General features: G+C 41.8%; 2 protein-coding genes across 7 annotated transcripts in view; both read right to left on the bottom strand.

Moving 5' to 3' along the window:
• Positions 1-4,717, bottom strand: part of kaznb (kazrin, periplakin interacting protein b) — a 115,944-nt gene extending 111,227 nt beyond the window's left edge. For 2 of the 4 annotated variants that reach the window (XM_069145582.1, XM_069145612.1), the window contains exons 1-2: positions 4,177-4,715; positions 3,966-4,051 (exon numbers count right to left, since the gene is read on the bottom strand). In XM_069145582.1, coding sequence (XP_069001683.1) covers positions 3,966-4,041 — 76 coding nt within the window. In that variant the 5' untranslated portion in view covers positions 4,042-4,051; positions 4,177-4,715. Of the gene's footprint in view, positions 1-3,965; positions 4,052-4,176 lie in introns of all 4 variants that reach the window. The other 2 variants (XM_069145575.1, XM_069145619.1) reach the window with 2 other exon arrangements.
• A 5,379-nt stretch (positions 4,718-10,096) lies between these two features.
• Positions 10,097-26,007, bottom strand: prdm2b (PR domain containing 2, with ZNF domain b). 3 transcript variants are annotated; one of them, XM_069145632.1, is made up of 9 exons: positions 25,909-26,007; positions 24,300-24,362; positions 24,078-24,200; positions 23,135-23,238; positions 22,602-22,754; positions 20,014-20,140; positions 17,293-17,397; positions 12,616-17,126; positions 10,097-11,810 (listed from the first exon to the last, which is right to left on the bottom strand). In XM_069145632.1, the coding sequence occupies exons 3-9, from the start codon at positions 24,190-24,192 to the stop codon at positions 11,793-11,795; spliced, it is 5,133 nt and encodes a 1,710-aa protein (XP_069001733.1). In that variant the 5' UTR covers positions 24,193-24,200; positions 24,300-24,362; positions 25,909-26,007; the 3' UTR covers positions 10,097-11,792. The 3 variants fall into 3 exon arrangements, with proteins under 3 accessions (XP_069001733.1, XP_069001746.1, XP_069001739.1); XM_069145645.1 differs by lacking the exons at positions 20,014-20,140; positions 22,602-22,754; positions 23,135-23,238; ... (1 more) ...; positions 24,300-24,362; positions 25,909-26,007 and adding an exon at positions 19,453-19,642; XM_069145638.1 differs by lacking the exons at positions 20,014-20,140; positions 22,602-22,754; positions 23,135-23,238; ... (1 more) ...; positions 24,300-24,362; positions 25,909-26,007 and adding an exon at positions 19,146-19,370.
• Positions 26,008-26,407: the final 400 nt, after the last annotated feature.

Consider the following 26,407-nt stretch of genomic DNA (forward strand, 5'->3'; position numbering starts at 1 on the left):
TACAGTTGTACCAAAATGCACAAGTGGGGAAAATGTTGTTAGGAGAAAAGGACAGTCTTGCTCCAGTTTTGCTTTACATATGTTGCCTGGGAACATATTAGACAAAGCACTTCACACTTCTGCTGCTCTGCACAGGAGGAGGGATTTCATCTCTAAAAGGCTGCAAAGGATAGAGCACATTTAATTTTAAAATGCTGCTGAGCTTGTATACTAAAAGCTCTTGTTCCTCATCATAACTCCATTTTCTCACAGGATGTCATTCTTTCTTTTGTCTGTATAAAAAAAGTCATTTGGCATAAATACTTCAGTTCAATACATCAAAATATAACACATCAAATACAACACCAGCCTGGAACTCTGATTTGCGTTATCTGTTAGATTAGCGTCTCTTGCTTGTGCGTCCACTGACAATTAACCCATTCTTTGTGGCCCCATCAAGCAGAATTTGCAGGAAGCAGAGAGTGAACACGCATCGTACCAAACTCTCTTGTGGCGTTTTAATGCTAAAACAAACACAATGAGTTGAATGAAACAGAGAATAAACCAGAAAAGAAGAAAGTATGCCTTTTTCTACGTACAAACTACAAACTGCTCATTTTTATGACATTTTTTTAAGTCATTCAGATATTGTATAGTTGTGCCTCTTCAGGCCTCTAAAGCACAGCATAACCAAACTTACTTAAAAGAGGACATCACTTTGGTGAAACAAAAAATTTGGCCACCTGGGCAAATTACATATTTTGTTTAGAAAAAAAAGTAAATACCGCCAATGTAAGAGACATGAAAAATGGGCTTGAAAAGTGACGCTTTTCTTCAAAAGTTTGTGCACTGTTATTTTTTTCATTTTGTCAACTTAACTAGGTAGTGACCCAAACTTTAGAATCCCTACACAACATGTTTAATATTTTCAATGTTCAATCTGTGAAGGCCATTCCAGAAGCTTCAAAACGCAACTGACTGCATGATGTTTGCAATCAGAATTTGCTGATATTTAGTGGAATCCTCATCTGTGCTACTGGCTGCCACACATTCACAAAGCAGAATATTTCCACCCTAATTCCAAACAGTTGGCGAGGTGTTCTTTTCATAAAATTCTGCCCCATTTTTTTCTCCAAGCATACCTCTTGTGGTTTTGGTCCAAAAGCTCAATTTGAACTTCATCTGTCCACAGAACATGTTTCAAAAAGACTGAAGGACATGTTGCTTTGCAGAATTCAGTTATTGATTTTTGTGTTGAGCGTTTCCCTTTGATGACACTTATATATCAACCTTGTTTGTGGATCAATGCTGCACAGTGGAACAATACATTGCCACTCCTGTGTCAGCTAAACCTTCCTGCAGTTTCTCTGTAGCCACATTGGGGGGGGTTTGCTTTTCCTTTCTGCCCAGAAGACGTGCAGTTTTTCTCAGAAAGTTTTCTCAGTCTTGCAGATGTTTTCTTAGTTTCCCTATTTCTTGCTGCTACGATATCTTTTCATAGCCTTCCTCTGGTCAGTGGGCATCAAATGGTTTAATTTTCAGATCCTCAACCAGTTGCCTAGAGGAGCCCATGGTGTTACCACAATGTTTGAAGAGTCAGATAATCTATGAACTTTGGATATGTCATCAGCTGACCATCTCTCGTCGCAATTCTCACAAAGCCTAATGTCATTAACATTTGAATAAAGGGACATTTTTTTTTATGTTTGTTTGCTGCACATACTTCTTTTCACTTTAAAAATCAACAAAACGTATCCAGGGGTGCTCTTATTTTTCCATGCAACTATATGCAAACAGTGATTATGGGCCACAAGTGGCTAATACATCACTTTAAAATATCACAAGTCAACATGACTGAGAATCAAAGTATATTGTTTATATCTATTGCATTTAACAGTTGTAGTCTTTGTTGACTGTGTAATAATTTCACTATACTTTTTTAATACATTTTGAATATTTTTAAACTTGCATGCTTTTACTTTGAAGGAGAGACTGTCTTCGCTGTCAGCCATGAGACAATGTAATATGACTCTTAGCACTGACACACCCTCTTCTTGTTTTACCTCCTTTTATACTGTGATGCCCTGCAGATAAACTGACACAGGGCGCATAAAGCCCTGTGAAACATGCATTCATGCAGATTAACATTAGAGTGGTGTATGTGAAGAATTCAGCATACATTTGAGCACATATAACTTGCATTATATGTTTGACATGTGCTTTGCACATGCTGCTAGCACATCCTGAGAGGGTCACTCTCTCTGCTTGCCGTAAAAACATGAAATCCGAGAGACACGCAGCAGATCAGCAGCGCTCCAAAACCATTCGTTTCCTAAAGATGCTTCCAGCACTGTGCCCGTTTGAGGCTGAATAATAAGTAGGGCCCTTCAACCTTTCAATAGCAATATGTTCCAATTAACACAGTATCAAGCAAGGAGATACATTCAAACAAAGCGCATTATTCATAAAAAGGGCAAGAAGTGGGTGAGGAACATCAGCAAAGACAACAACAATGTACTCTGCATGTTTATCTCCTCAAATAAGTCCATGATTTAAGATCCCTATAGATGAAATCCTGCAACCAGGCTTCATTAAGAAACACGGGTTGAGAAGCATGACTTTTCCAGCACAGGAAAATGAATGATGTGTTTCCATTATTAGCTCCACAAAGTGCTGCCTTGGCTGGGTTCTTCTTGATAGCACTTGCTTCTAAACTCCAACCAGACACTCCTCTCTCCATGTGGTAATGATGAGAAACACAGGAGTTGAAAATTGATGTGACAAAGTAAATGCATATGATGCAACTCTAAAGGCAGCTTTATTTTGATATCCGCCTGGGCTCTCCTTATTATCTTTCATAACACTGTGTGAAGAATCACTTTGCATTTACGACCGAGTGGAGGCATCAAAGGCATTAACTAAGTTCTCACAGCACGTCTCCATGAGGAGAGATACCAGGCCAGATGAGGAGATAAGGAGGAAGCAGCTGACACTTTCATTCTGGAGACAAGTCAATCTCAGCTCCTTTTTTCCTCTTAGGGAAATATGTATTCTGACCATGCGCATTACATAATAAGATATCACTAAAGTATGCTTCATTTGCAGCGCTCCAAGGTTGTGTTCAGTGTTTCTATGGTCCTGAAAATCTTGATTGATTCAGTTTTCAATAATTTAGCTATCACTCTGAGAGCCTCTCTGATAGTGTCTAATCCTGTCAGGCTTAACCATACTAAAACTGCACCTGCATTACAAATATACTGACAACTAGAATCTTTGTTATTGGTGCTCAACCTCATAATAAAAATGTCAAGATCTACTACTTAAAATACAATGAAATTAAAAGAAACATGTAGAAATGTTCTTTGCTAACAAACCTTTATAACTGCTCTGTTACTAAAGGAACAGAAAGCAATTCATCCTTGTGTTCAAGTCCCAGTAAAGTGCCCTTTTTTGCCTAAATTCAATCCCCGGCACAGCTGAGCCACAGCCCCAAGCTCATCCAGAGCATTGCGTGAAAATAATGTGCTTTTGTAGCCCGCTTCTTATAACACAAGGCTACAGAAGTTAATGCATCCAACACAACCCTCAGAAACTTGCTGCACTAACATCAGGAACATCAAATAGAATCACAATCACACAATCTACTGAGGATGAAAAAAAAAAGCCTTGAAATGGTTCTTGACCTTTACACAAGCAGGCGCATCTGAAAACCCTCCCTTACTAAATAATATAACCCAGTTTTTATGATGTGTTTTTTTTTTTTTTTACAAACTATGTTTTGTCACAGTAGCAGACAACAGATATTTTAGCTATAATACTGCAAGAGATTCATTGCACCTCTTAGAATCACCTGAATTAAAATGGCAATAAAGCTGATGATGAGATCGTAGAGAAATGCTGAGGGTGGAGATCATTTGCGCTGACATGCGGGATGCAGCTGGCTAATGATTTTTCAGGAAGCATGAGGTGTAATTAAGGCTACTCACTGGATTGCATGAGCTGTCCCTGGCGTCCAAACACCTGGGAGAAGGTGGCATGGCTGCAGGTGAGGGTGTCCTCCATAGCTGTCCCACTGAGGAGAAAGAGAGAGGAGAGTGATAAGGGAAGGTCAGCAACACTGCGTCACAACAAGACAGGAAAAAGAGGAGAATGTAAAAGAGAGTGGGGAAAAAAGAACGAGTGAAGAAGGAGGCTTGCCTGTAGTTGCAGAAGCTGGTGTGTGTGTGTGTGTGTGTGTGTGTGATCTCTAGTGATGACCACTCTCCTCTGGACCTGTCCTGCTGCTGCTGCTGCTGCTGCTGCTACTGCTGCTGCTGCCGCTACTGCTGCTGCTGCTGCTGCTTCTGCTTCTGCTGCTGCTGCTGCTATTGCCGCCGCCGAGGAGCGAAATGCAGTCCCTCGCTGCTCACACCAGTATGAGCAGAACTGCTCGCCGCACAGATAATGGGAGGAGGTGTGCCTGCCTGCTTGTCATCATGTAAGTGTGTGCGCGCAAGGGAAAGTTCTCTGAACGTGCGCCTGTGAGAGCATTTTGGTATCCATGTGCGAGGCAGAGTAAAACAGGGTGGTGGAGCAGGTAGCGGAGCTGTGGGCACACTTGCTCTGCCAGCACTCTTATCTTGTGCTTCGTCTGTACATGCTGACGGTCCTCTGCGGCTCCAGACAGGCTGCGTGGAAAGGAGGAGGAAAAGAGAGGGAGAGGCAAGGGGGTGACTGCAGCATCCACAGCAGGTAAAAGTAAACCCTCCGCGCAGCCCTCTCAACCTCAGTGTAAGTAGATGATAGCGTCTGTCCTCTGGGCATAGGACAGGACTGTTGTTTTCTGATCTCTTTGAGTGTGCCCCCTTTTCACTCCTCCCACCCCCTCCTCCCCTCTCTACAGTCCTCATTTGCTGTGCCTCAGCAGTAACATCTCTCTCGCTCTCTCTCTCTCTCTCGCACTCCTGTTCTCTCTCACATCTCTCCAACCCACCCCATGCAAATCCCCTCGATCCATCTTAGAGCTCGGGCCGCTGCTGGGAAACAGATTCTAGCAAACGAGTGCTTCATCTTCCCCCAGTGCTGAGGGAAAAAAAAAAAAAAAAAAGGAGGATGAGAAAGTGGAGGGGTGGTATAAAAAGTGAAAAGTAGGGCTGGTACAGCCGGTAGTTTCCAGAGGCTTCATCTTGAAAAGGAATTGTAGAAAACTGCCGAGTATAAAATAAAAATTAGCTCCCACTCGACTGAAAATATAACTCCTATAAACTTCTACTTGCCTCACTATGTGGTGCAGCAGCTCTGGCAGCTGTGGTGAAGCAGTGCCTGATGAAAACTGAGATGTACTGGCATGTGTGAAAACACCTACCACATACTGCAGCAAAGAGTTACACGAAGGTGTCGTAATGAAAAATTAACGATACCACAGGATCAAATGGGCATATGGTACGGGATCTTAAAATACCCTCCCAGCCCTTGGAGGCACAGTTGTATTGTACCCAGTATTCAACGGTTGGCATGGAGACCTCCACCACGGACAAGACTGACACAATTATTCCAACGTATTATCACAATCATCTTTACATTGTCTAACCTCTCTGCCGCTTGTAAACTAGCGTTAAACAGTCAAATTTCCTCCCAAGCCCAAAAAAAAAAAAAAAACTTTGCCAGGAAACCCATTGTCATGGAGCCATCTCCCACACCGCTGCTCTGCAAGGCGAGCTCACTGGGGACCTGACCACAGAACTCACATCCTCGCATCACATCCTCCTGTTTTGAAAGGGAACGGCAGGACACTCAGTGGACCACAGTGGGACGGAGGCTCGATCAGCGGGTCGACCCCAGCAGGTGCTTCTGCAAGTAAAAAGACATAACGGGAAGGCATGAAAACCGTGCCAGGCATTTACAGCATTCAAAGCAAATAACAGTAAAAGCATACTCGCAGAGGAGAGGGTTAACTAGCCATTAAACCATAAAGTTGGAAGCAGCAACAACAATCATGTGGCTGCATGCAGACACGACTGAAATCTGCAAAATGCTAAGGTCAAACTGAACGCTGGCATTTCACAAACGATGAGAAGACTCGAGGCACGACTTCACTTTCAAATCTTAGAGACTAATGCCCAGCAGAATAAATCTCCTCTCCATCTTCATCAGTTTTAATGCTATTCTCTTTGAACAGGAACCAGGGGCATAGTGAGCTTCTCTAGGAGGCTGTATATTGTCATGTATGAGCAGCTGTAATTCCCGCCCACTGTGTCTCTTGTAGCTATGTCAAAAGCAAAATACAAGCTTACATTTCTAAAGCTTGGATTTGATAGATCACAATAAAGTAGATAGTGAAATTCAATCAAATCATCAAAATTGATTTGAATTATTTAATGATTTATCAAAATTGTTGCCAATTAATTATCTCCAAAAATGCCAAGAGGTTGAGGAGAGGATCTACTCTATTTTATATTACTGTATCAAAACTGGTACATTATATTGTGTATTGATAAATGTCAGTTATATTTTTGAGCTATGAGCAAAGCAAATTTAGGACCATGTTATCAGCAAAGTGATAAATAAGAAATAATCACCAATTTGCAAATATCAGTAATTATCAATGATGCCAGAAGGATTTCGATTTAGAATATTTCCGTAGAAATATAACATTGCCTGAATGTTATATCGTCTAAAAGGGTTGTTTTTTTTAGACAATATAAGGTGGGGAGCATAATAGTAAAGTTATTGTCCTGTAACGACTGTGTAACTACACTGAAAGTCAACCTCTCATCGTTTCTGCCACACTAATCTTTGTGACAATTTTTGCCATGCTGCTGGATCTGTGGAAGGCCGTGTCAGCATGCTGTTCGATCCATCCACCACACTGATCCAGACTGAAATATTTGCACAGACATTTATGCCTCCCTCAGGAGACGTTGCGATGCCCCGACTCTTCTTCCACCAAGTCAAAATTTCAACTCTTCCAATGCTTGCCTGCAGAAGTAATGACATTCCCAACACTCACTGCAGTCAAATCTTAGCATGCTATGACACTAAACTAAGATGGGGAGCAAGGTACATATTATGCCTGCTTCTACCGTGGCCGCTAAATACTCTGAATCCTGATCGTTTGGAAGGTGCGGATTAACGTTTCGTAGCCATACAATTCAACTGAACACCTATGGAGCTGAGGTGTTTGCCTTTGTAAACTAACGCACCAGTATGAAAGTGTGTGAAAGACAATAACAGATGACATTGAACTCACCCTTACTGTGTATCCACCAACAACAACCACAAAAAAAAGATAGGTAGCCTCACAGTACTGATGTTATTTTAAATGTGTATCAAGTCCGAGTGAATCTGGAAGTCCAAATTAACTAGTGGGAGAAAGAGTTACATCAATGTGGATGTAAATAATGTTGGTGCTGATTCTGAGAAAACAAAGAGAAGGCCCTGAGGAAGAGCAACCAAAGCTGTGCAGAAAAACAAAAAGATTTGAAAAAGTCATAGGTAAGTGTTGATGAGAGCAACAGAGTGACAGTAAACGTGTTGGATTTTATGCCTTTCGAGTTACATAACAAAACAGTTTATCCTGAAAAAAAAAATTCAAAATAATTTGGAGATTCATTTTTTTTTTCCTGAGCAGCAACTGTATCAGGTCATCCCCACATTACAATTACACTTTCTTTCTCAAGTAAGCGAAATGTTTTATTACATTTTATTGTTTGAGTAAACCAGCTTTAGCTTGCCTTATTCCCGCAAATAGATGCTTGCCCTGATCCTTCTGCATGAGGTAATTGATAGGTCGAGTTTGGTAAGTGTTCTACTCTTCTACATCCTAAATCTGCCTCTCTGGCCGATCATAGTCTATTTCATCAAGTCAGGCACAGAGTTGCGTGGAATTGCATTTTTATGAATAGAGCTGAAGCACTGTACACAGCAATCAAGAGAGAGTGCAGTGATATTTCACCCTGACAGCATGAGTATGGTGCAGCACTCTTCCAAGTTCCCACCCCTCCACGAGCACACACGCACGCACGCACACACACACACACACACACACACACACACACACAGCTGAACACCCATAAACTACATGCAGCCATAAACTATACCAGCATGGCACCGGGGCAAATAAACACGTCTCCCCATCGCACTGAATAAAGGAAAATCCGGCCTGTGGATCAAATCCAACACACAGATTGAATTTAATTCATAACCCCATCCATCAACATGATGACCCCATGTGTTCTGTGAGAATTGAGTCCACCAGACATTACAGGTCTTCGGCGAGTTTGTTTCCAAAGCTAGGAGCACATTTCCGTTACACCGCCTGTCCGGCGGGCTCGATAGCTCATTAAGGTACGCGAGTGTGACGGATGGGGTCTGGCCAAAAATAATCTCAGCAGATGCACACGAGCCAGATGAGACCTTGAAAGGTATTCATGGGGACGCATGCACCATCAGAGCTTCTTTTGTCTTCTATCCAGGTCAATAAACCCTTTTTTTTCTTTTTCTTCTTCTTATATACTGGATGATGTTCCAGAAACCAAGTTGTATTATTAACCTTATTATTTATGTTATTTATTTATTATTTTGTTCGGGGATATGTATATTTTTAAAGTTGCTGGAGTGGATTCATTTATTATTTATCAACTCACATTCTCTATTTTGAAAAGATACAAAAAAAAAAAGGCCTTGAAAGATATGAGGTGTTTATGGAAGCCGAGAGTCTATAATAAACACACACTGAATTATTAATATTTTTGCATCTGATACTTATCCTAAGTTATATTTTCAGTTTTCAACACAATAATAATACTAAAAATAAGATGTAGTGTTCTTCTTTACGTCTGGTGCATTTCCAAATGTGTATTCATGTTAATGTGTGCGCCTGGCGATAAGGGCTGGCGGTGGATCGGATCAGCGGGAGGGACCTTCTTGCCTGTGATTGGTTGTTACTTCGTGGGCGGGTTGGGGTTAGGGGCCAGTTAACTGTCAGTGAAAAAAAACAAAACAATGCCTGCCGCCAAGAGTTTGGAGCATGTCTCCAACAGCAATCAGTGATGAAGGAAAGGTTTGCTTTTTTTAGATTCTCGTTTGTTATAGTTAAAAAAAAAAAAAATCTAACACTTTTAACGTGCTGCTGCTTGAGATTATAACAAACATGTAGCACTTTGAATTATTCCGAATATATTACGATTGTGTGCACAATACAGAAGAAAACAGTCCGTCTGTGACCTACGACCAAATCAGTTACAGCGATCTGACCGGTATCCACAGGAAAATATAACTTTATAAATAATATTCGACGTTGCCTACCTCCCAGCTTAACACAGTGGTGTTTAATCAATAAGCTCATGATTCAACCGAAAGAAAACTTGACATTTAAGAATATATTCAGCGGTTTTAAAATCGGACTTGAGTAGTTCATTCAACAAAGCGGTCGTGTCAAATGCGACATTTTGATAAAAGTTCTGAAAGCACGTTATAAATCTTTTCAACTCTTTTTCAATTTGCTCCCCATTTCTGTGCAGTGACACAAAACTATACAGCAGAGGTGAGAATTTAAGGTACTGTATGACTCGCATATCAATCTCCCTGACAAGTGAACTGCTCCCAAAATAGGTACAGATCTAGCAGCCACGAGCAAGCTGACGATGGCCATGCCCCCCCCCCCCTCCTCCACGGTAGCAGCTTTCTGACCTGTGGAGTCAAGGCAGCAACTTAAAATGTGATTTATGTGAAGGACCACCTTCTATCAAACTCAAATAAAATGAAAACTAAAATTCCCTGCCAAACCATAAGTGGAAAAGGCAATCAGCAAATGTAATATAGAGAACTTTATTACAGCCGCAGTGGCGGGGACATCTATTATGTTAAAAAAAAAAAAAAAAAGTTCTCTATGTAAGAGGAGTCAGACCCACTTGTGAGTGCAGTTCATCACATGTTCGCTCTGTACACCCACACTGCACTTCTGAAGTCTAATGTTTACATCAGTTGTCGTGTTAACATTAAAGCTTTTTTTTTTTTTTTATATCTAGCTCAACGCCAAAGCACCGTTCCCGCCCATTTAATTTGTATTTTAATCGTACCCACATAATGGAGAGCTATAACTGAGACTCTCGTAAACAAAAACAATAAAAGCTTTACACAAATTGAAAAACTTTTCTTTTATTATGTCAATTACAGCAATGTTTTACTTGAGGTCATTTGGGATTTTTGTCTTTGTTCTTCCTTAAATACATAATCTTGATGCTGAAAGGCAAAACATGAAGATTTCTCAAGGAGATATAAATTAGTTTCAAATCATATTGTTCAATTTACTTTCCCATAACATGCTACAAGTGTTGAAGCACTGCCCGTGTGTTTGCTATCTCTGTGGTATAACTGGATATGGTCGAGAGTGAAAAGGGGGGTGAACACTGGAGAGACTATGAACTAAAAATAAGAAGAAGCTTTTCATTAGTCGGGCCATGATAATATTTTCATCATGTGCCGTCTTACCAAATCTGTCAACTCACTGAAACAAAGATGACTCAGAAGAAAATCTTTGTTGCATTACTGCAACATGGCTTTCGAATGAAAAGCGACACATGAAACAATTTTGCACACGTCCACGTAGAACGAACAAAAGCAAAAAAAAACAAAAAAAAAAAACAACCCCAGCTGTGTTCTGAATATCTTACTTTCATGCATTTTGGCATATAAAAGTTGGCTCATGTATCGTTGTCATGTGTCAAATTGTTTGCCGAGAGGCTGTCAAAATAACATCCGAGATTAGATAAATGATTTGCTCCACTTTGGGGCAAAATACATGACATTTTTTTTCCAAGGTTTACATAAGCCAATCTTACTGATCCAGCTAGAAATGTTGGCAGCTTTTTTTTTTTAAAGTGCTGTAAGAACACTGGGCCGTATTAGTGATATTAAGAATTATTTTCAAGACGGACATTATTTTAAGGAGACTACAACATCATTCCTGTCATTTTGCGACCGGAATTATCTGCTAACACCCAAAAAAACCAAAAAAAAAAACCAAAAAAAAAAACAAAGAGAGAGAGCAAGTAAAAACATGACACATACTTGAGATTTAGACTTACGGAATAGCTGTCAGGCTGCACATCCAACCATAATCATACACATACTTACCACACGCATATACAGTGTTCCTGAGGACCAATTGTTGCAGTAAATAACTGCCATTTTCATTTTTGTTTCCCAAACAAAAATATGCCGATAAGATATACTCTACAATATAATGACTACAAAAATTTAAATCAAACATACATACTTTGCAAATCATGTATAAACTGAAGTAGGTGCCCATTGGGAGAGACATGGGAACTGGCTTTATCTAGGTTTTAGTCTATTCAGCACATGCATCAGAAGACTCTGGAAACATCCAAAAAATCTAAACAACCAAATGGGGGAAGATCTGGAGCAAAAGAACTAACAAGTTCCCCTAACCCTAACCGATACATGATTGCCATTTGCAGGATATCAGCTGTCCAAAATAACGGCACCCTAATCTTACTGTTTTGGGTCAAGTAATGACACATTTTGAATATATTAAGTCATTGTCATTTACAGGTTTCTTTTTTCTTTTTTTTTCTTTTTTTGCAAGGCTGGCTAAAAATCGAGGCTCAGTTCAGTTAATAATATAGATGGAAGATAAAAAGAGTTCCCTCCTTAAATCCAGCAAAGGCAGTTGAAACAAGCAGACTTGACTTGTTTTGAGTGAATAAAATCACCACAAAAGGTCATCCTCAGTGCCTTAATGAGTCCAGAGTGTTGCCTGTTAGGTAAACACCGCGTTACCAGGAAGAGCTCGACAACGTCCACGTGGCTCACTTCATCAGCACCTCCTGTAACATACAAGTTGACAAAATTAATCAGCAACAATTCCGATTGTTTGTGACATTTTTAAAACAAATACGAAATGAGACCTGTTTCTCGCCGTGTTAAAATTATTGTCAAACAAGTATCTTTGGATTTCAGGCTACTGGTTGGAAAAAAACAAAGACTTGATGTCGTCACTTTATAATCTGAGAAATTGTTTATCGTTAAAATTTTTAAGGACCTAGTGGTTGAGAAATAATTGTGAAAATAGTATACAAAATTTAAAAAAAATTCACCATCAGTTGCAATTCATGAGGCTGTATTATCTTCATGTAAAATAAAAAGGGAAAAAAACCCCACTCATAACACATGACATATAAACACAAGACTGTTAGAAATACTTGTTTGGCCAATATGTAAGTTTTTAAAAACCAAAAGTAATTTTTCTTTTATAAAAGTATTTCCAAAATGTCAAATTTTCAGGAGCCTATAACTTGTTTTGGTTTTTTTTAGCTTTGTGAGAGGAAATGTTTTTTGATATTCCAGGTAATTGTTTATTGGCTAATTTAAATCATTCCGTTTCTCTCAGAAACAAACAAACAAAACAAAAATCCCCTAATTTGTGGTAAAACACGGTTGTTAAAGTGGCTGAATTTGTCGGTACTCTGAGGGAGTCACTTTAGAAAAAAAATTACAACCATGTCTTTGGCGTTTCTGTTGTCCAACGTCAAGTAACAGCCAACGTATACAGTGACACCAATACATCTGCAAAGCCCCAGTTTACATAGACATAGACAAAGTAACCAGACAAACAAACACAGGATATCTTACCTGAGTCTCTTTTGGCTCTTGAACTGTTGGTTCCTCAGCTTTCACCTCAGCAGGAGGCGCCGTGTTGGCCATCTGTAAGCTCCTGGTGACGGGGCCACCCACTCGCTCCCTCGTTCGGAGGGAGAACCGTTCCTCTTTCTTCAGTTGTTGTGGTGGTGATTTGGCCTCTGCTAATCTCTTGGGCGCTGCCTCTTTGCCCATTCGCTGCATCCTCATGGTTGGCCGTTGTGCAGTGTCACTGGGAGTGTTCAGGCCTGAAAGGGTGGGAGGTAGAGACTGAATCTGGCCCTTCTTGGTTTTTTTGCTGGCAGAAACGAGTGCTGGGAACGAGGCAGGTCTCTTTAGTCGGGCCGTTGTAGCTGCGTTTTTTCCTTTGCTTGCCTGGAAGGATTCTGCGTCTGCTGCATTATAACTACGCGCTCTGGTCTTTCCCAGAGTTTTGGACTCTGTCGCTATTTCAGAGTCCAAAGCTTTCTTCCGAAGACTCGTGCTTTTGTCGAGCGCAGACCCTGCCTCTTTTTTCACCTCAGCGAGACCTTTTTTGCCCTTTTTCACAACAACAACAGGCTTCATGGGACAGCTGATTGCCATATGTTTAGTCAGACTTGCAGGATAAGTAAACTCCCGACTGCAGTGGGGGCAGACGTTAGAGGCCTGCTCTTCTTCAACTTTGGCAGTGGCCTTCTTTACAGTAGTGGCAGCTTTATTTTTAATTGCCTTCTGGACCAGTTGGTTCTTTTTCTTGCTGAGGGCACTCATTTTTGTTTTACCAGTATCTTGATTAAAGTTAAGTCTCTTTGGCTGACCCATTCTACGGAAAGCACTCTGGCCTGCAGCGGTTGCTGTGGGTGACACGACTCCGTTTGGACTCTTCACTATTTGCTTGAGGGGGATGGGATTTTTCTTAGGAGTGTAACGCTTCTTATCACTAGCATTGGCACAGGCCAATATGTGCTTGTGCAGTTCAGGCATGTTGTCAAAGCTGTTGCCACACTTGGTGCAGCGAATGGCAGTGCTGAAAGTTTGCGGTATGTTGTGGGTGGTGAAGTTTGTAGCCGAGGCCACAGAGCCAGCATGGGAACGGCTATGATAAGGAAAAGGCGGTGGTTTATAACTGGGGTAGTGTTGGTTAATGCCAAGGCGGACGTCGGGGCCTTTAGGCTTCCCTCCTTCTGAAGCCATGATCTTTATTGTAGTGTAAAGCTCCTCGTTGGGGTCCTCTGTTCCATCATCTGCATGATTACCATTAACATCAGGTTCTTCTTTCGCTAAATCCGAGTCACCGGGTGGAGCATTTTCAACTATCATCTCTGGTGCTGGTGCTGGTGTTGAGGGACTGCTTTCCTCTTTGGCTCTGGATGGATCTGTGTAATTTTGTGGCCTAAGTTTGCCACTCTCTACAGTAGTATGTGAACATGTCTCATTTGGATGCAGATCCTTTTGGTGCTGCTGGAGGTTACAGAGAAAGGCAAACTCTTTGGAACAAACGGAGCACACAAAGATCTGGCCCACTCCGTGCAATGACGTCCGGTGAGCCAGCAGGGCCGGGGCATCACCGAACAGCTGAACGCAAAATTCACACTTGAAGGGCCAGTCTGCAGCGTGCTCTGCGATGTGTCCACTGAGCTCTTTGATGGAGTTGAACGGCTCCTCGCAGACGTTACACACAAAAGTTTTGCAGTATGTCAAATCGACTTCCTCTGCCTCGGAGGTTTTATCCGATGGTTTATCAGGAGCAGCAGGCTGAGAAAAGTTAACGCCATCCTGAGGTGCATGATTCATAACTGACAAGTCATCTACACAGTGCTGAGGCTCTTCTTTGATTTTAATCTGAAGGAGAGACGGTGACACGAGCGATGGGGATGAATCACATGATGCAGGAGATGTTGAGGAAGGAGATGATTCTGGTTGGGATGATAAAGAGGCAGAATTTAACGATTTCTCTGTTACTGAGACAATGCCTTGGTTCAATTTGCCATTTAGCAGACTGTTGCAACTTGTAGTGAGAGAAAAATCCTCTTCTGTAGTGGGTAGATCTACTGATGCAGACCCAGGAGGGCTCGATGTCACCTGAGGAGGAGTGTTTGGAGAATCCAGTGGCTCAGAAATACTGTTCTCCTCCTCCTCATCTTTGCTGTCCCCGGCCAAGAAATTCTCCTCCGAGTCTAACAGGGGCTTGTGTTCAACTGATCTCGGAGACATTTTTGGCGAGAGGACAGGAAGAGGTCTCAGTGCAGACGAGTCTGAAGGCTGAGAGAGGGGAGAGCTGGGCATGGCGGGTGGAGATGGTATTGTAGGTGGTAGTACAGGAGGAGGCGGTGTTGGGGACGTCACACTGCAGGTGCCAGGTGAGGAGGGATTCATGGTGACAGGGGTCAAAGAGGGTGGAGATGGGTGGGCGGACTCCGATGCAACATTTGGAGAGCGAGAATGGAAACAACTTAGGTTTGCCAAGGCCAAGGGGCCTTCCTCGCCTGGCACAGCTAGACCAACATACTCATTCATTAGCACCTTTTCAAGCATACTGGTGTTCGGCTTTCTCTTTTTAACTAGTGGCTGCGGTGCTGGGTTTCCCTTTAACTCGGGCTCAAGGGTGGTCTTCCGATGCAAACTTAAATCAAGAGCTGAATCCCCGAGCACCTTGTTTAAGCTGTCACTTCTCCTGCTGACAGAGTTTGACAGATCCAAGGGCTGCTGATTACAGGAATTCCCTCCTGCACTTGAAGAAGGCTGGCCGTGCATCGCATTACCAGCAGGGCTCATGTTGTCCCCATCATCTTTGTCCTGCAGGCTGTCGGGAGGGGACCCGCTGTGGCTTTCCAGCTTTGGCACCTTAAGGGTGTATGAGCTCACTACTTCTGTTTTACAGCTCTCCGTTTTACATGCAGGACTGAGCTGTGGAGATGATGGGGGAGAGGCTGTTCTTCTTTTAAACTTTCCTGAAGCCCCTTGCAGCGGCGTGACTGACAGCGGCGAGGCCAGTCTATGGCTTTCTGTTATCAGGGCAATGGTTGATTTCTGAAAGTCTTGTGTCTGAAGGAGCTGTTTGAGCTTAGGCGAGAGGTAAACGGTTTTCTCTCGCTGAAATGCTGCTGAATCTGCAGCTTGCTGGAACAGTCCTCCCACCAACAAGTTAGACGATGAAGATGTAGAGGACGACGATGAAGATGACGGCGTTGTTTCTGTCTCCACCTTAAGGCTGGGAACGAGCGGGGGTGTAGATGTTCTCCTTTTTGCCATGGGCTGCCCAGTGTTGGAGATTTGCTTGGCAGCACTTGTTCTACCCTCCACCTTCAGCGCTTGACTGATCTGATTCGGGCTGATTATGACCGTGTCCAGACCCAACAGGGCCGCAGATCTCGAGTCCACCTCTATCACCTCGCAAGTGCTCACCGCACTGGTGGACACGATCTTGCCATCAATGTAGAAGCTCAAATTCTCGGAGATGTTTTTGGATATGTCAATGGCATAGTCGTCACGGTCTGCCTCATCTTCTGTGTCTGCACTGGGCACGTAGACGGGCGGAGGGCTGGTGCTGGGGGACTGATCGGGCAGCTGTTGCTGCGCTGATGCCTCTTGCAGCAGCATGCCTTTCCTGCGGACTCCCTTTGGTAACAAGTGCCGCTCGTGTATTCTGCGTTGGTGTCTCCGCATGTTAGTGTGTGTTCCAAATGCTTTATTACAATACTTGCAGGGATGGAGTTCCTTTGACTCCCCATTTTCATCCAATACAAAGGGACGGTCGGCAAGAGGCCCTAACTCCTTTCTCTGCATCTCAGAGTTGTGCAGATGTCCTCCTGTAAACTGGGACCCTATGGCTATATAGTGAGTGTTTGGGTTGGTGCAATCAGGACTTGAATCCTGCTGCACCGCGGGACCGAGTAGACCGGCAACTCCAGCCAGGGAGCCGGGCCTTTTTTTAGACCCACTCTCATGCCTTCTCTCATGCCGCCGCCGTCCCACCTGTGAGCCAAAGGACTTATTGCAGTACCGGCACTGGAACAGTTGTGCTTGCTGGTTGGTGATGGCATGAATGTGTATATGACGCTCCAGACCCTGTCTGGTGGAGAAGTGGCGTTCACAGTGCTGACAGGGATACGAGTCTCCTTGTGGATCACCCTCCATGTCACCATCAGGGTCGAGGTCAAGATCCGGATCCACCTCTGGTTCCTGTCCTACAAGCGATGAACATTCCAGCTTCATCTGTGAATCCTTATGGCTTTCTTCACCAGCTGTTAGCGATGGTCCAGACTGTTTCTTTTGCATTGAATCAGCCATAGCTGAAAGCTGAGCAGTTTGGTACTGTATTTCATGTGGTTCTTCCAAATCGTCGCCATCTTCCTCCTCTTCTTCTTCCTCTTCCTCCTCCTCACCATTTCCCTCGTCCGCCAATGCTGCTGACATGTCCAGCACGTCTTTATAGTCCGTGCTTTCCAGGGGTAGGGCTTCCTTCGGTTCCTGCGAGGGGCCTAAAGATGACGGCCGCTCATCCTCCTCCTTCGCCTTCAAACCTGTAAACATGCGTCAGAGTTATGTTCTCCCAAACTATTTCAGGAATTCCAACAAACAGTTAATACTTTAAAAAATACTAAATAACTCTCCAAAGACATGTTCAATTGAAAAGTGCTTCAAATATATTCATTTAGATAGACTATACTTGGCAATAAGACCACCTACCTTCTCCCCCACCCCACATCTCCTTGACAGTAGGTCTGGTTCCACTTGTTTTCTTTAATCCACCCAAACCAGCCTGTCTGACTTTTTCTGGCAGCTTTCTTCTGGCTGCAAATGCAAAAACACACATCACTTTGTGTCAAATTTGATCAAAACACATATTTACAAAGGAAACGTGTGTAGAAAAATGTACAATAGCTTGTTGCAATATTCTTTGTTGCTGTCATTTCATTTTCCTCACAACTATTTAGTTGGCAGAAAGTTGCACAACAAAGCATCAATAACAGACAATGTAATTAAACAGATATTAGCATGTTAATATCAGAAAATAATTTCTTCAAAAATTACAGGGCTGTAGTTTGAAACACATTTTTTTTTTTACAAAATAGTAGGCTTTATATTTGTGGCAAACTAATTGTTGTGACCAAAACGTTTTCACTTTGTCTACCAGGCAGGCGGGCACACTTACGCCTTGAAAACTTAATAAAGCTATTTAGGTCAAAAGACCTGTATGATTTTTTTTTCTTCATTGTAGCAATAAAAACCTATAATTTCTACGTCAAAACTTTTTTTTCAGCCAATATGTTCAATTTACTACAACAGAAATCTGGTTTGCACCCCACATGATGCTTTTAAGAATTCCATTACAAGTTACCGCTTTAAATTTCTAAATCAAATGTACGACACAACCTCGCAACCCATCATAAAGCAACCTTACATTTTATTCATAAGTATGGGCTTGCATGCGTCAATTGTATTACTATGAACATTGCTAAATAAGAGTCTTGGTCAATGCCTAAAGTGAGTTTTAGAAATTCTAGGCCTTGTCTGACCCGGGAGGCTTCCCTACACCTCCATGTCACTGGAGTGTGTTGGCAAGGTCACCCGACCTGGCCTACAAAGCCTAGTTCATAGTCGGGAAACACATGCTGCAGGTCAGTCATCTGACCAGCATGGTCCGAGGCATTCTGCTAAACCTTCAGCAGCAACACGACTACCCACACCTTTGTATAATCTTACTGGCACCGGCCAGTTCTGTTTTTTTTGGGGTTTTTTTAATCCAGCAGTCACTGCACAATCAAACCGAGCTTCGTCATACATTAGTTAAGTCACATGAATGATATTTAATGTTCAGATAAAACTGAAACAGGATAGCTATCTTTGCAGTACAATACAGGGCTGCCAAAAGTCACAACACTGCAGCACACAGAGATGACAAGCTGGAGGGTTATTGCCTATAGACGGTGTAAATTGGGCTCCTCTCACACAAAAAAAACAAAAAAAACATCTTATGACGTTGCTCACTGTCATAAAATATATTTTAATATACAATATAACTAACAAATAATGTTAATTATACGTATGCAACAATGTAATTGCATATTAATAGAGTTAAAAGTCACCTAAAGACATCTGTGATAAATAACATTTGATCTACACAGGCCTATTGTAATATTATGGCAAAGGATATGATGACTAAACAGACCACGGTAGCTCACATCACACAGCAGCCACAGTACGTCTGCATTTTTAATCACTTTTTCTTCTTTGTTTCCCTGCAATGAATTTTACACATGATGCACTTTTCTTTTTCTTTTTTTAAATGGAAATATCACGTTCAAACTTCCTGCAGACACATTTGAATCGCCAGCACATAAAGCAGCCGATGTACGTTTCTTTTTCGTTTTGAAACGTCTCCCGAGTCGCAGCAAGGTTATAATCCCATCAAACCAGAATATAACAATAGATCCGAGCTTGTTGTAAATGGCTGCCGTCGTATTGAACAGTTCATCTTATCGATACGAAAGAGTTTGTTGTTGTTGTTGTTTTTTTGGTGATAGTAATGTCCTACCCACTGTTTTGCCATCTGCTCCTGCACACCGAGATGTCCGGTGCGCTCAGACCTAGCCCCCCGTGTAGCCTCATGCTAAAGGCACGCAACACCCGAGTCTTGACAACTCGATGAACTGGTTCTTCTGGACCCAACAAACCCGATTCCAAAAAATAAAAATAAAAATGTAAAAAAAAATACTCTCCCCCAAAACATGTACCCGCGATAACCTCCAATACCTTGCGCGCACCCCTCCACCACCACCCACCTCCACCTCCACCACCTCCTCCTCCCCGGACTAGTCGGATGAGGCAGCTTTAGCTTGAGCTAACCTGCTAGGCCATCACCAAGTAAAGAGAGGCTCGCCGATGGATGGCTTTTCACGCTGCTTTGAGGAACTCGGGGAAGGTCACATCCTCGACCACGTCCGGACCCCGACGAGGGAAAAGCTGCTCAAAAAGTTGCCCGGACACTCGTTTAACAGCTGAACTCGATATTTTTGAGGCGACGAGTTGGCTAATTGGTCGTTATTTAGCGCTAAAAAAAAAAAAAAAAAAAAAAAAAAAAAAAAAAAATCTGCTAACACGGACGAGTTTTTTTTAAAAAAAAATTTTTTTTAGGTCGGCGGTGGAGGAGGTGGTGGTGGAGGTGGAGGTGGTGGAGGGTATGAAAGTAAGAGGAAAAGCCCCACACATCGCAACGCTTTAGCTCCCCCACTAGCCTTCCTTCAATTTGAAGCTAGCTAGCTCGGCCACTTTACAACTTCGACCCGGAGACCAATTCGTGGCCAAAAGTCGGGCGTCGCGCGTAAAGCGCGCAAAAGCAAAACGCGATCCTCGGAAGAGTCGAGCCGAGCTCGAATGTTCATCACGGTTAAATGAGTGAGGCCTCACCTCGCTTCGCCCCGGGTGAATTTTTCCTGCTCAGACTACTGGCTCTTTCTTCCTCCAGTGCAGCTGTTATCTCAGGGTTGTCTTCCACAGTGTACCACACCAGCAGCTCCTCTCCCGGCCCGATAGGCTGCAAACGACGAGAGATGAAGGTCGGCCACCAATCACAGGCCGGCTTGCTGAGAGGCAACAGGGATATTTGGGCTACCGTGCATCTAATCTGTTTTAAGGGTTGAGGAATTTGACAGCGTTTTTTTTTTTGTTGTTTTTTTTTTTTTTACCCGAGTATGCAGAGTACATGTACGCTCTACTTACCCGGCAGAGTATTCTTCAACTCGGGTCTTTTCAGCTGAATCTTATAGAGCATAAGCATCGTGAAATGCACTGTGCAGTGTGTCATTTAAAACTGATGCACGAATGCATTATTAAGTAGTGGTAAGCCACAAAGTTCCTCAACTCCTGTATTAAAGTGCAATTTTAAGGTGGTTGTACTTCATAATTCAAAAGGGAAATATTGTAGCCCGCTTTCTACTCCACTACATTTATTGGACATGTTTAGTTACTTTTAAGATGAAGAGCTTAATACAATACCACTGTCACACGATTTCAAAGTACAACACATCGTTGCAGATTAAATCAGTGGAAGACAAAACCTTTTGTTTTCTGACATTTAACAAAACAAAGGGTTTAGTCGCGGTCACATTTCAGATGTCTCGGTTGTTCACAGCTCCACCAAACACCGAATTGTTCCTATAAACTAATCACAGATAAGAAGATATAAATCTGTCCACCCCACACAAATAATTATGTAAAACTATAGTAATATTTTAAGCAAAATGTATTTCTACTATTACATTCGAAGCACTTAATGGTCCCTATGAGTGATTTATTATTGGGATATATTATGTTATTAGATTAGTGATGCTGATGCATGAGTGTGAGAAAAAATATTTTCCTGTTGGACCAAGTTTGACCATTTCATATACAACTCAGAGACTGTAATCTTCAAGAATTATTTTATAAGCGCAATATAATTTTCAATGTTAAAATCATAATGTCCAAAGTAACTTGTAACTATTCCAGCGCAATAGTGAGTATAACTGTCAAACGTGTGTGTATGCACAGTCTATCTAAAATGTTAAAAAAAAAACTGTTATTAGCATGCCATGACATTACTTAACATTGCTAGTTTTTTCCCACAAATTGCATCACTGATGTATTGTGTGGTACATTTTGGTTTATGTTGATATAACAAATAAATTGTCGCCAGTTTATTAAGGGTTTTCCCCTTTTTTGTTACTCTTATTTCTAATCTTTCACAGCACATCCGATCAACTTCAGAGGCACCAAAGTGTGCGGCGGCACCTCAGCTGAAAAATCATTGATCAAGGATGGTTTTCAAAACTTGTTATACTGTATTTTTGCACATAGGAGTGGTTATTTGCGCCATTGTTGCTGCACTGTGACTTATGAATACCAACAGCTGTTAAGTGATAAACTACGAGGGCATTAAAACATTTTTTTTTTAAAAATCAGAGAATGTTCCTGTTGCACTCAAACTGTGACGTGCACCGAGCAGGGAGAAACTATAACCTTCATGAGTAAATTACATCGCTTGATCAACATCAGCACCGGGGTTGCTCTCGCTTTTGAAAGCGTTTTGCAATTTGAACACGGACTTGAGCCGAGAGCACACGAGGTTTGTGTTAAACTCCGGGAATCAGCAGCCGAGACCCTTAAAATGCTCCAGAAAGCCAATGACAAAAAAAAAAAAAAAAAAAGAAAAGCAATGAGCCTAGAGAGGTGTTTTGGGTGGCTTTGATGTCTGAAGAGGGGCAGAACATCACTGTCCAAAACTAAAGAAGGCACATCCAGGTTGGGGTTTCTTGGACATTTGCGGGGTTGTGCACCGTGAATTCGTCAACACAGACCTACTGTGACGTTCTGAGGCATCAGAGGCAAAACATTCAGAGCAAACAGCCTGAACTGTGGTGAGGTGGCACTTTGGTTCTCCAACATGACCGCTCAGTGTGTAAAAAGTTTCTTGCCTACAACAATACAGTCATTTCCCCCCCACCACTTGTTCAATTTGGCTGCCTGCTGCTTTTTCTTCTTCCTGTTCCGCAAAAATTTGACAAAAGCTTTCATGTGCGTTCTCTGCTCAAGTTTCAGGTCCACGTTCAAATCGCAAATACGCACAAACCACTACACACAAAAAAGTGTAACTCAGGTGCTGATGGTGAACAAGCTATGTAACTTGAAGTCCTTACTCACGAAGTTTCTAGCGTCCTCCTGCTTCGGGCACATTATGGTGCTGCACTCCGTTCGCGCGCAAAAAGAGCAGTCTCTAAACTTTTTGGTTGCCCCTCATATACACATCCAGTTTGTCTCTGTAAAGACCGAGAAATGTATTATGAATATAATCTGACGTAATTGTGATTCTGAGATTTAAACAATGTTGCTGCGTACCTGCTTTCCAAAACAATCCAACCCTAATGACTTAATTCATCCACAAATTCACATATCTACATTTCAGTCCATGTACCACTACATGTGGGACCTGTTGAGACGTGAACGTGCGTTTAACCTACCTTTAAAACTTTGTAGTAAATGGCTCTGTTGATCTCCAGTGGGAAAAGATTCTGCTCCTCACTGGAGCGAGCCCAGTTAACGTACCGCAGCCAGTTGCCCTTCACGGGGTCTGTGGCGTCGACACATATCCAGCCCCGTGCTGGAAAATAAACCTACAGGACAACAGTACAAAGATGACATTGTGAGAAATAGTTATATTATACATATATATATATGTAGGTATATATGGTTTGAAAACCTGAACGGGGTCACCTCGGTCAAAGTGGAATCTGAAAAATGTGTCATGTAATAAAAAAAAGTCAACATTTTGATCCAAATAAGAAGTTGTACGTTGAAAAATTCCAAATATTTTGACTTGTTGTCTAACTTCTACAGCTGACAGGTGCCTTTATTTACTCTTCTGAACTGTCGATGATATACTTGATAAAGAATGTAGCTGGGCTTGTTTTAGCTACCGTATGCAGAGACTACCACAAAAGGTGGGTGTTACGCATTTTAGGGAAAGGAGCCAACAGAGCAGCCTGAAACGTACCTCCCACATGTAAACATTACTGGTCACCTGGGACCTTTTCTTCTTCTCTCCAACAAATGGACCAAACCTCTTGCCTTTAGGAATGACTTGTGTGGCCCAGACACCTAAAAATACAAAAAAATTGTAAAAAGAAACACCTCATACATGTCCCATCTGAGACTTATATAATATGACATTAAAATTTCTCAGTTTATAAGCAATTTTGAGTACATTTAGAGAAAAGTGCCACAAATATATACGTATAAAGATATACAAGATATGTTGTGCTTAACTTTGAAAGTGGTGAAACTCGGCCCTAACCTTAGTGGTGTGGATCTGTAGGACTCTCAAGATGATATTTATAATAAACCTCAGTGTAATAATGTTTGCTTGTTCAACACCAGCCTCTGTTAAATGAAGATACTAATTTCTGCACAGAACAGATCTGTCTAAAGTCAGGGGTGATAGCTCAAATGTGTATTTAAAAAAATGAGTTCCACACTGCAGATTTAACAGCAAAAAGTGTTGCAGTCCTCCAACTTTGTTTTTGATTGTTTTGTTTTCTTGCATGTTTTAAATTCATATATCTGTCTGAAGGATTATTTCGGATCAAGTAAGTCTAGATCGTGGGTGTTTACCTGGCTTCTGGAGGAATTTATCCGAACAGGCTCCTTAAAAAGGAATATAAGTGTGTCTGAGGCATGCTGGAAAAATACTGAAAGCCTTTTGATTAAAGACGCAACTGGCACTGAAGTACACTTTTGTTTACATGATTTGTCCCCCAAATCTTTGAATTTCATTTCCCAGATCAGCCTGGTCTCACTGAGGGTTTACAATCATTCTCTGCTGAAAGTCATATTCAAGGTTGTACACCCATGAGAAGCAAATATAAATCAACATATTTCCGGTTTTAGCAAATGTTAAAGTTGCAGCTATGAAAACAGAAAAGAGACTGACTACTTACCGATGCGGCTTTGATTTATAGCAGAAGGTCCAAAATTTAGACAGTCAGGCAAATCTTTCCACACATGAGGTGGAATTTCATCCAGAGATTCCACCGTCCCTCCAGTAACAGCCATGACCAACACTGAAGGACATGAAGCAAAAATCTTTCATAACGAAAAACATCAAACCTATGGCATGTTGTTATGGTCAAATTAATCTTCAGTTTTACATAAGATTTCACCTGTTGAAGGGAGTTACCACGAGATAGTCGGCACCGTGTCTCAGTGGCACCTTATCACATGAACTGTAACACAGAAAGTAAGAGATTAAAAGGCTTTCGCACACTTAATGCTCCCAAAGTAAATTTATTACCAACTGCATTTCAGCAACAGCAACATTATGTTTTTGTATAAAACCAAGCTGTAACAACAGAGAAAAGCTACACTTATATTGAAAGTATTTCCATAGTGATTCTGGCCTGTGCAAATTCATGACAAGAGGCAGCTGTGCCCGTCTCCCATCATGAATGAAATGAGAGTTGTGACATGCAAATTTAACATCAGATAACAGTATTCTGGAGATATTTCCTTCTGCCTTGTTAGCTTACAAACCTCTTGAGGATCTGAATAATTTTGCAGGTAAACTTAATAAACAGACCTGCAGTACATATGAGGTGTGGCCTGTGAATTCATTCAGGCTGCATTTTAGGGCATGATGCTTTCAGTGTGTCAAAGTTTTAAAATGTCAGAAGTACATAATGCTCATCACAGGTTGTTTTGCCCTGAGATTAGAAAAAGTATTTAATAAAACTGATTAAAAAAAAAAACATTATGCAGGTTTTAGTTGTTGTTCTTTTTTTTGTCTGAATGCATGTTATGTTCACATTTCTCTGATAAAATTACATCTATGAGAGACCTCATTTATTCATTCAAGTTTTCAGAAATGTACATGGTATATAAAGCAGCAACTCCTTGTAGTTGAGAAACTGGAACCAGTATGGTTATTTTTGTTGGCTTTAAAATGATTATCAGAGTATTTTTCAGATACACTTTTCTGTCAGCTGTGATCTCAAGTGATCAGTTTATCAAGTTTTGGCTCAACTCATGTTTCATTTGCATAATTTCACTGGCTCTGCTTTGGTCACTTGCTATTCCTCCCCGGTGACCGAAAAGCCATTTAAGGACAACAATAAGCTGCTCACCCATGTGTTGTGGGCTGGGCTTACACAGCATACTAAATGCAATATAAATATATATATTCCATACAGTTCAGTTGCTGATATTTTTACTTTAACGACTCTTACTTGACAAAATAATGGTGTTACATGATCTCAATGGCAGATAAATGACATAGCTGAGACAATCATCGTCTACATTGTGGTACTCAAGCTCAGGCTAGTTGATGTCACCTTAAAATAATGGATAAAATGCATGGACTTTTTATTGTTCATTTCATTTAAATAATTAAAAAAAAAATTAACTGACACTGCTGTGCTGGAATTGTGATCAGACAGGTTTAAATGACTCAATGACGCTGAAGTTAAAGCAACAAACAGAAAGAGAGAGTAGGCTACTGCGGGTGTGTGCGTAAAGCGGAATTAGGAACGTTTCGTCTCGGTTCATCACAAAAAGTTGATAAATACAAGCGAATGTAAAGCGTACATCACAGCGCCTGAAGGATGCAGTTTATAACAATAAACCGTGTAGGCAAACCGTCCACTCCCCCTTTTTCTTCCCGATGCTGGAGTAAGGTGGCCGATGCGTTTTTCTCCCTCAATGTTTCCTGTCATATAGGGTGTTTTTTTTTATTATTATTATCATTTGGCTCAGGATACTCATACGCGCACTTACCTGCTTTATCTGACCGGGGACTTGTGATTTTTGTGCTCTACCTGCTTTCAATCTGCTGAAAATGGCGGATGGAGGCTTGAGTCGGGAGGCTTTTCAGTAACTCGGATCGTGGTGTGGTGTAGTTGGGAGAGGCAGCCTGTCAGACCTGTATACTCACCCAGCAGCGACGGGGCACTAATGCTCCAGTCAGCCTGAGAGCAGGGAGGATTTTGTAGACGACAAGAGGCTCCCTGGTCGCCTCTCATGCATGCAGTGGCTTAAGTCCTGTCCACACTGCAGCCTCACATTAAATCATGCCAATTAAGTGCCTAGATGCATGTGTGAGCAGAGAGGGCCTGCAGGCTGGTGCCATCTGTGTAGCCATGAATAGCCGAGGAGAATTCCATAAAAGCAGGCAAATGCAGTCAGAAAGGTGCTATTAAAGTGTTCTTTAACTTTTGTAGTTTTATTTCAAATGCTTTGCACATCCTTTGTTGTCATTTGTGTGATGTCAGTCTTT

Source organism: Embiotoca jacksoni, unplaced genomic scaffold (genome assembly GCF_022577435.1).
Source record: "Embiotoca jacksoni isolate LCO1_2020_lvr unplaced genomic scaffold, fEmbJac1.0.p SCAF_1, whole genome shotgun sequence".
Lineage (NCBI taxonomy): Eukaryota > Metazoa > Chordata > Actinopteri > Embiotocidae > Embiotoca > Embiotoca jacksoni.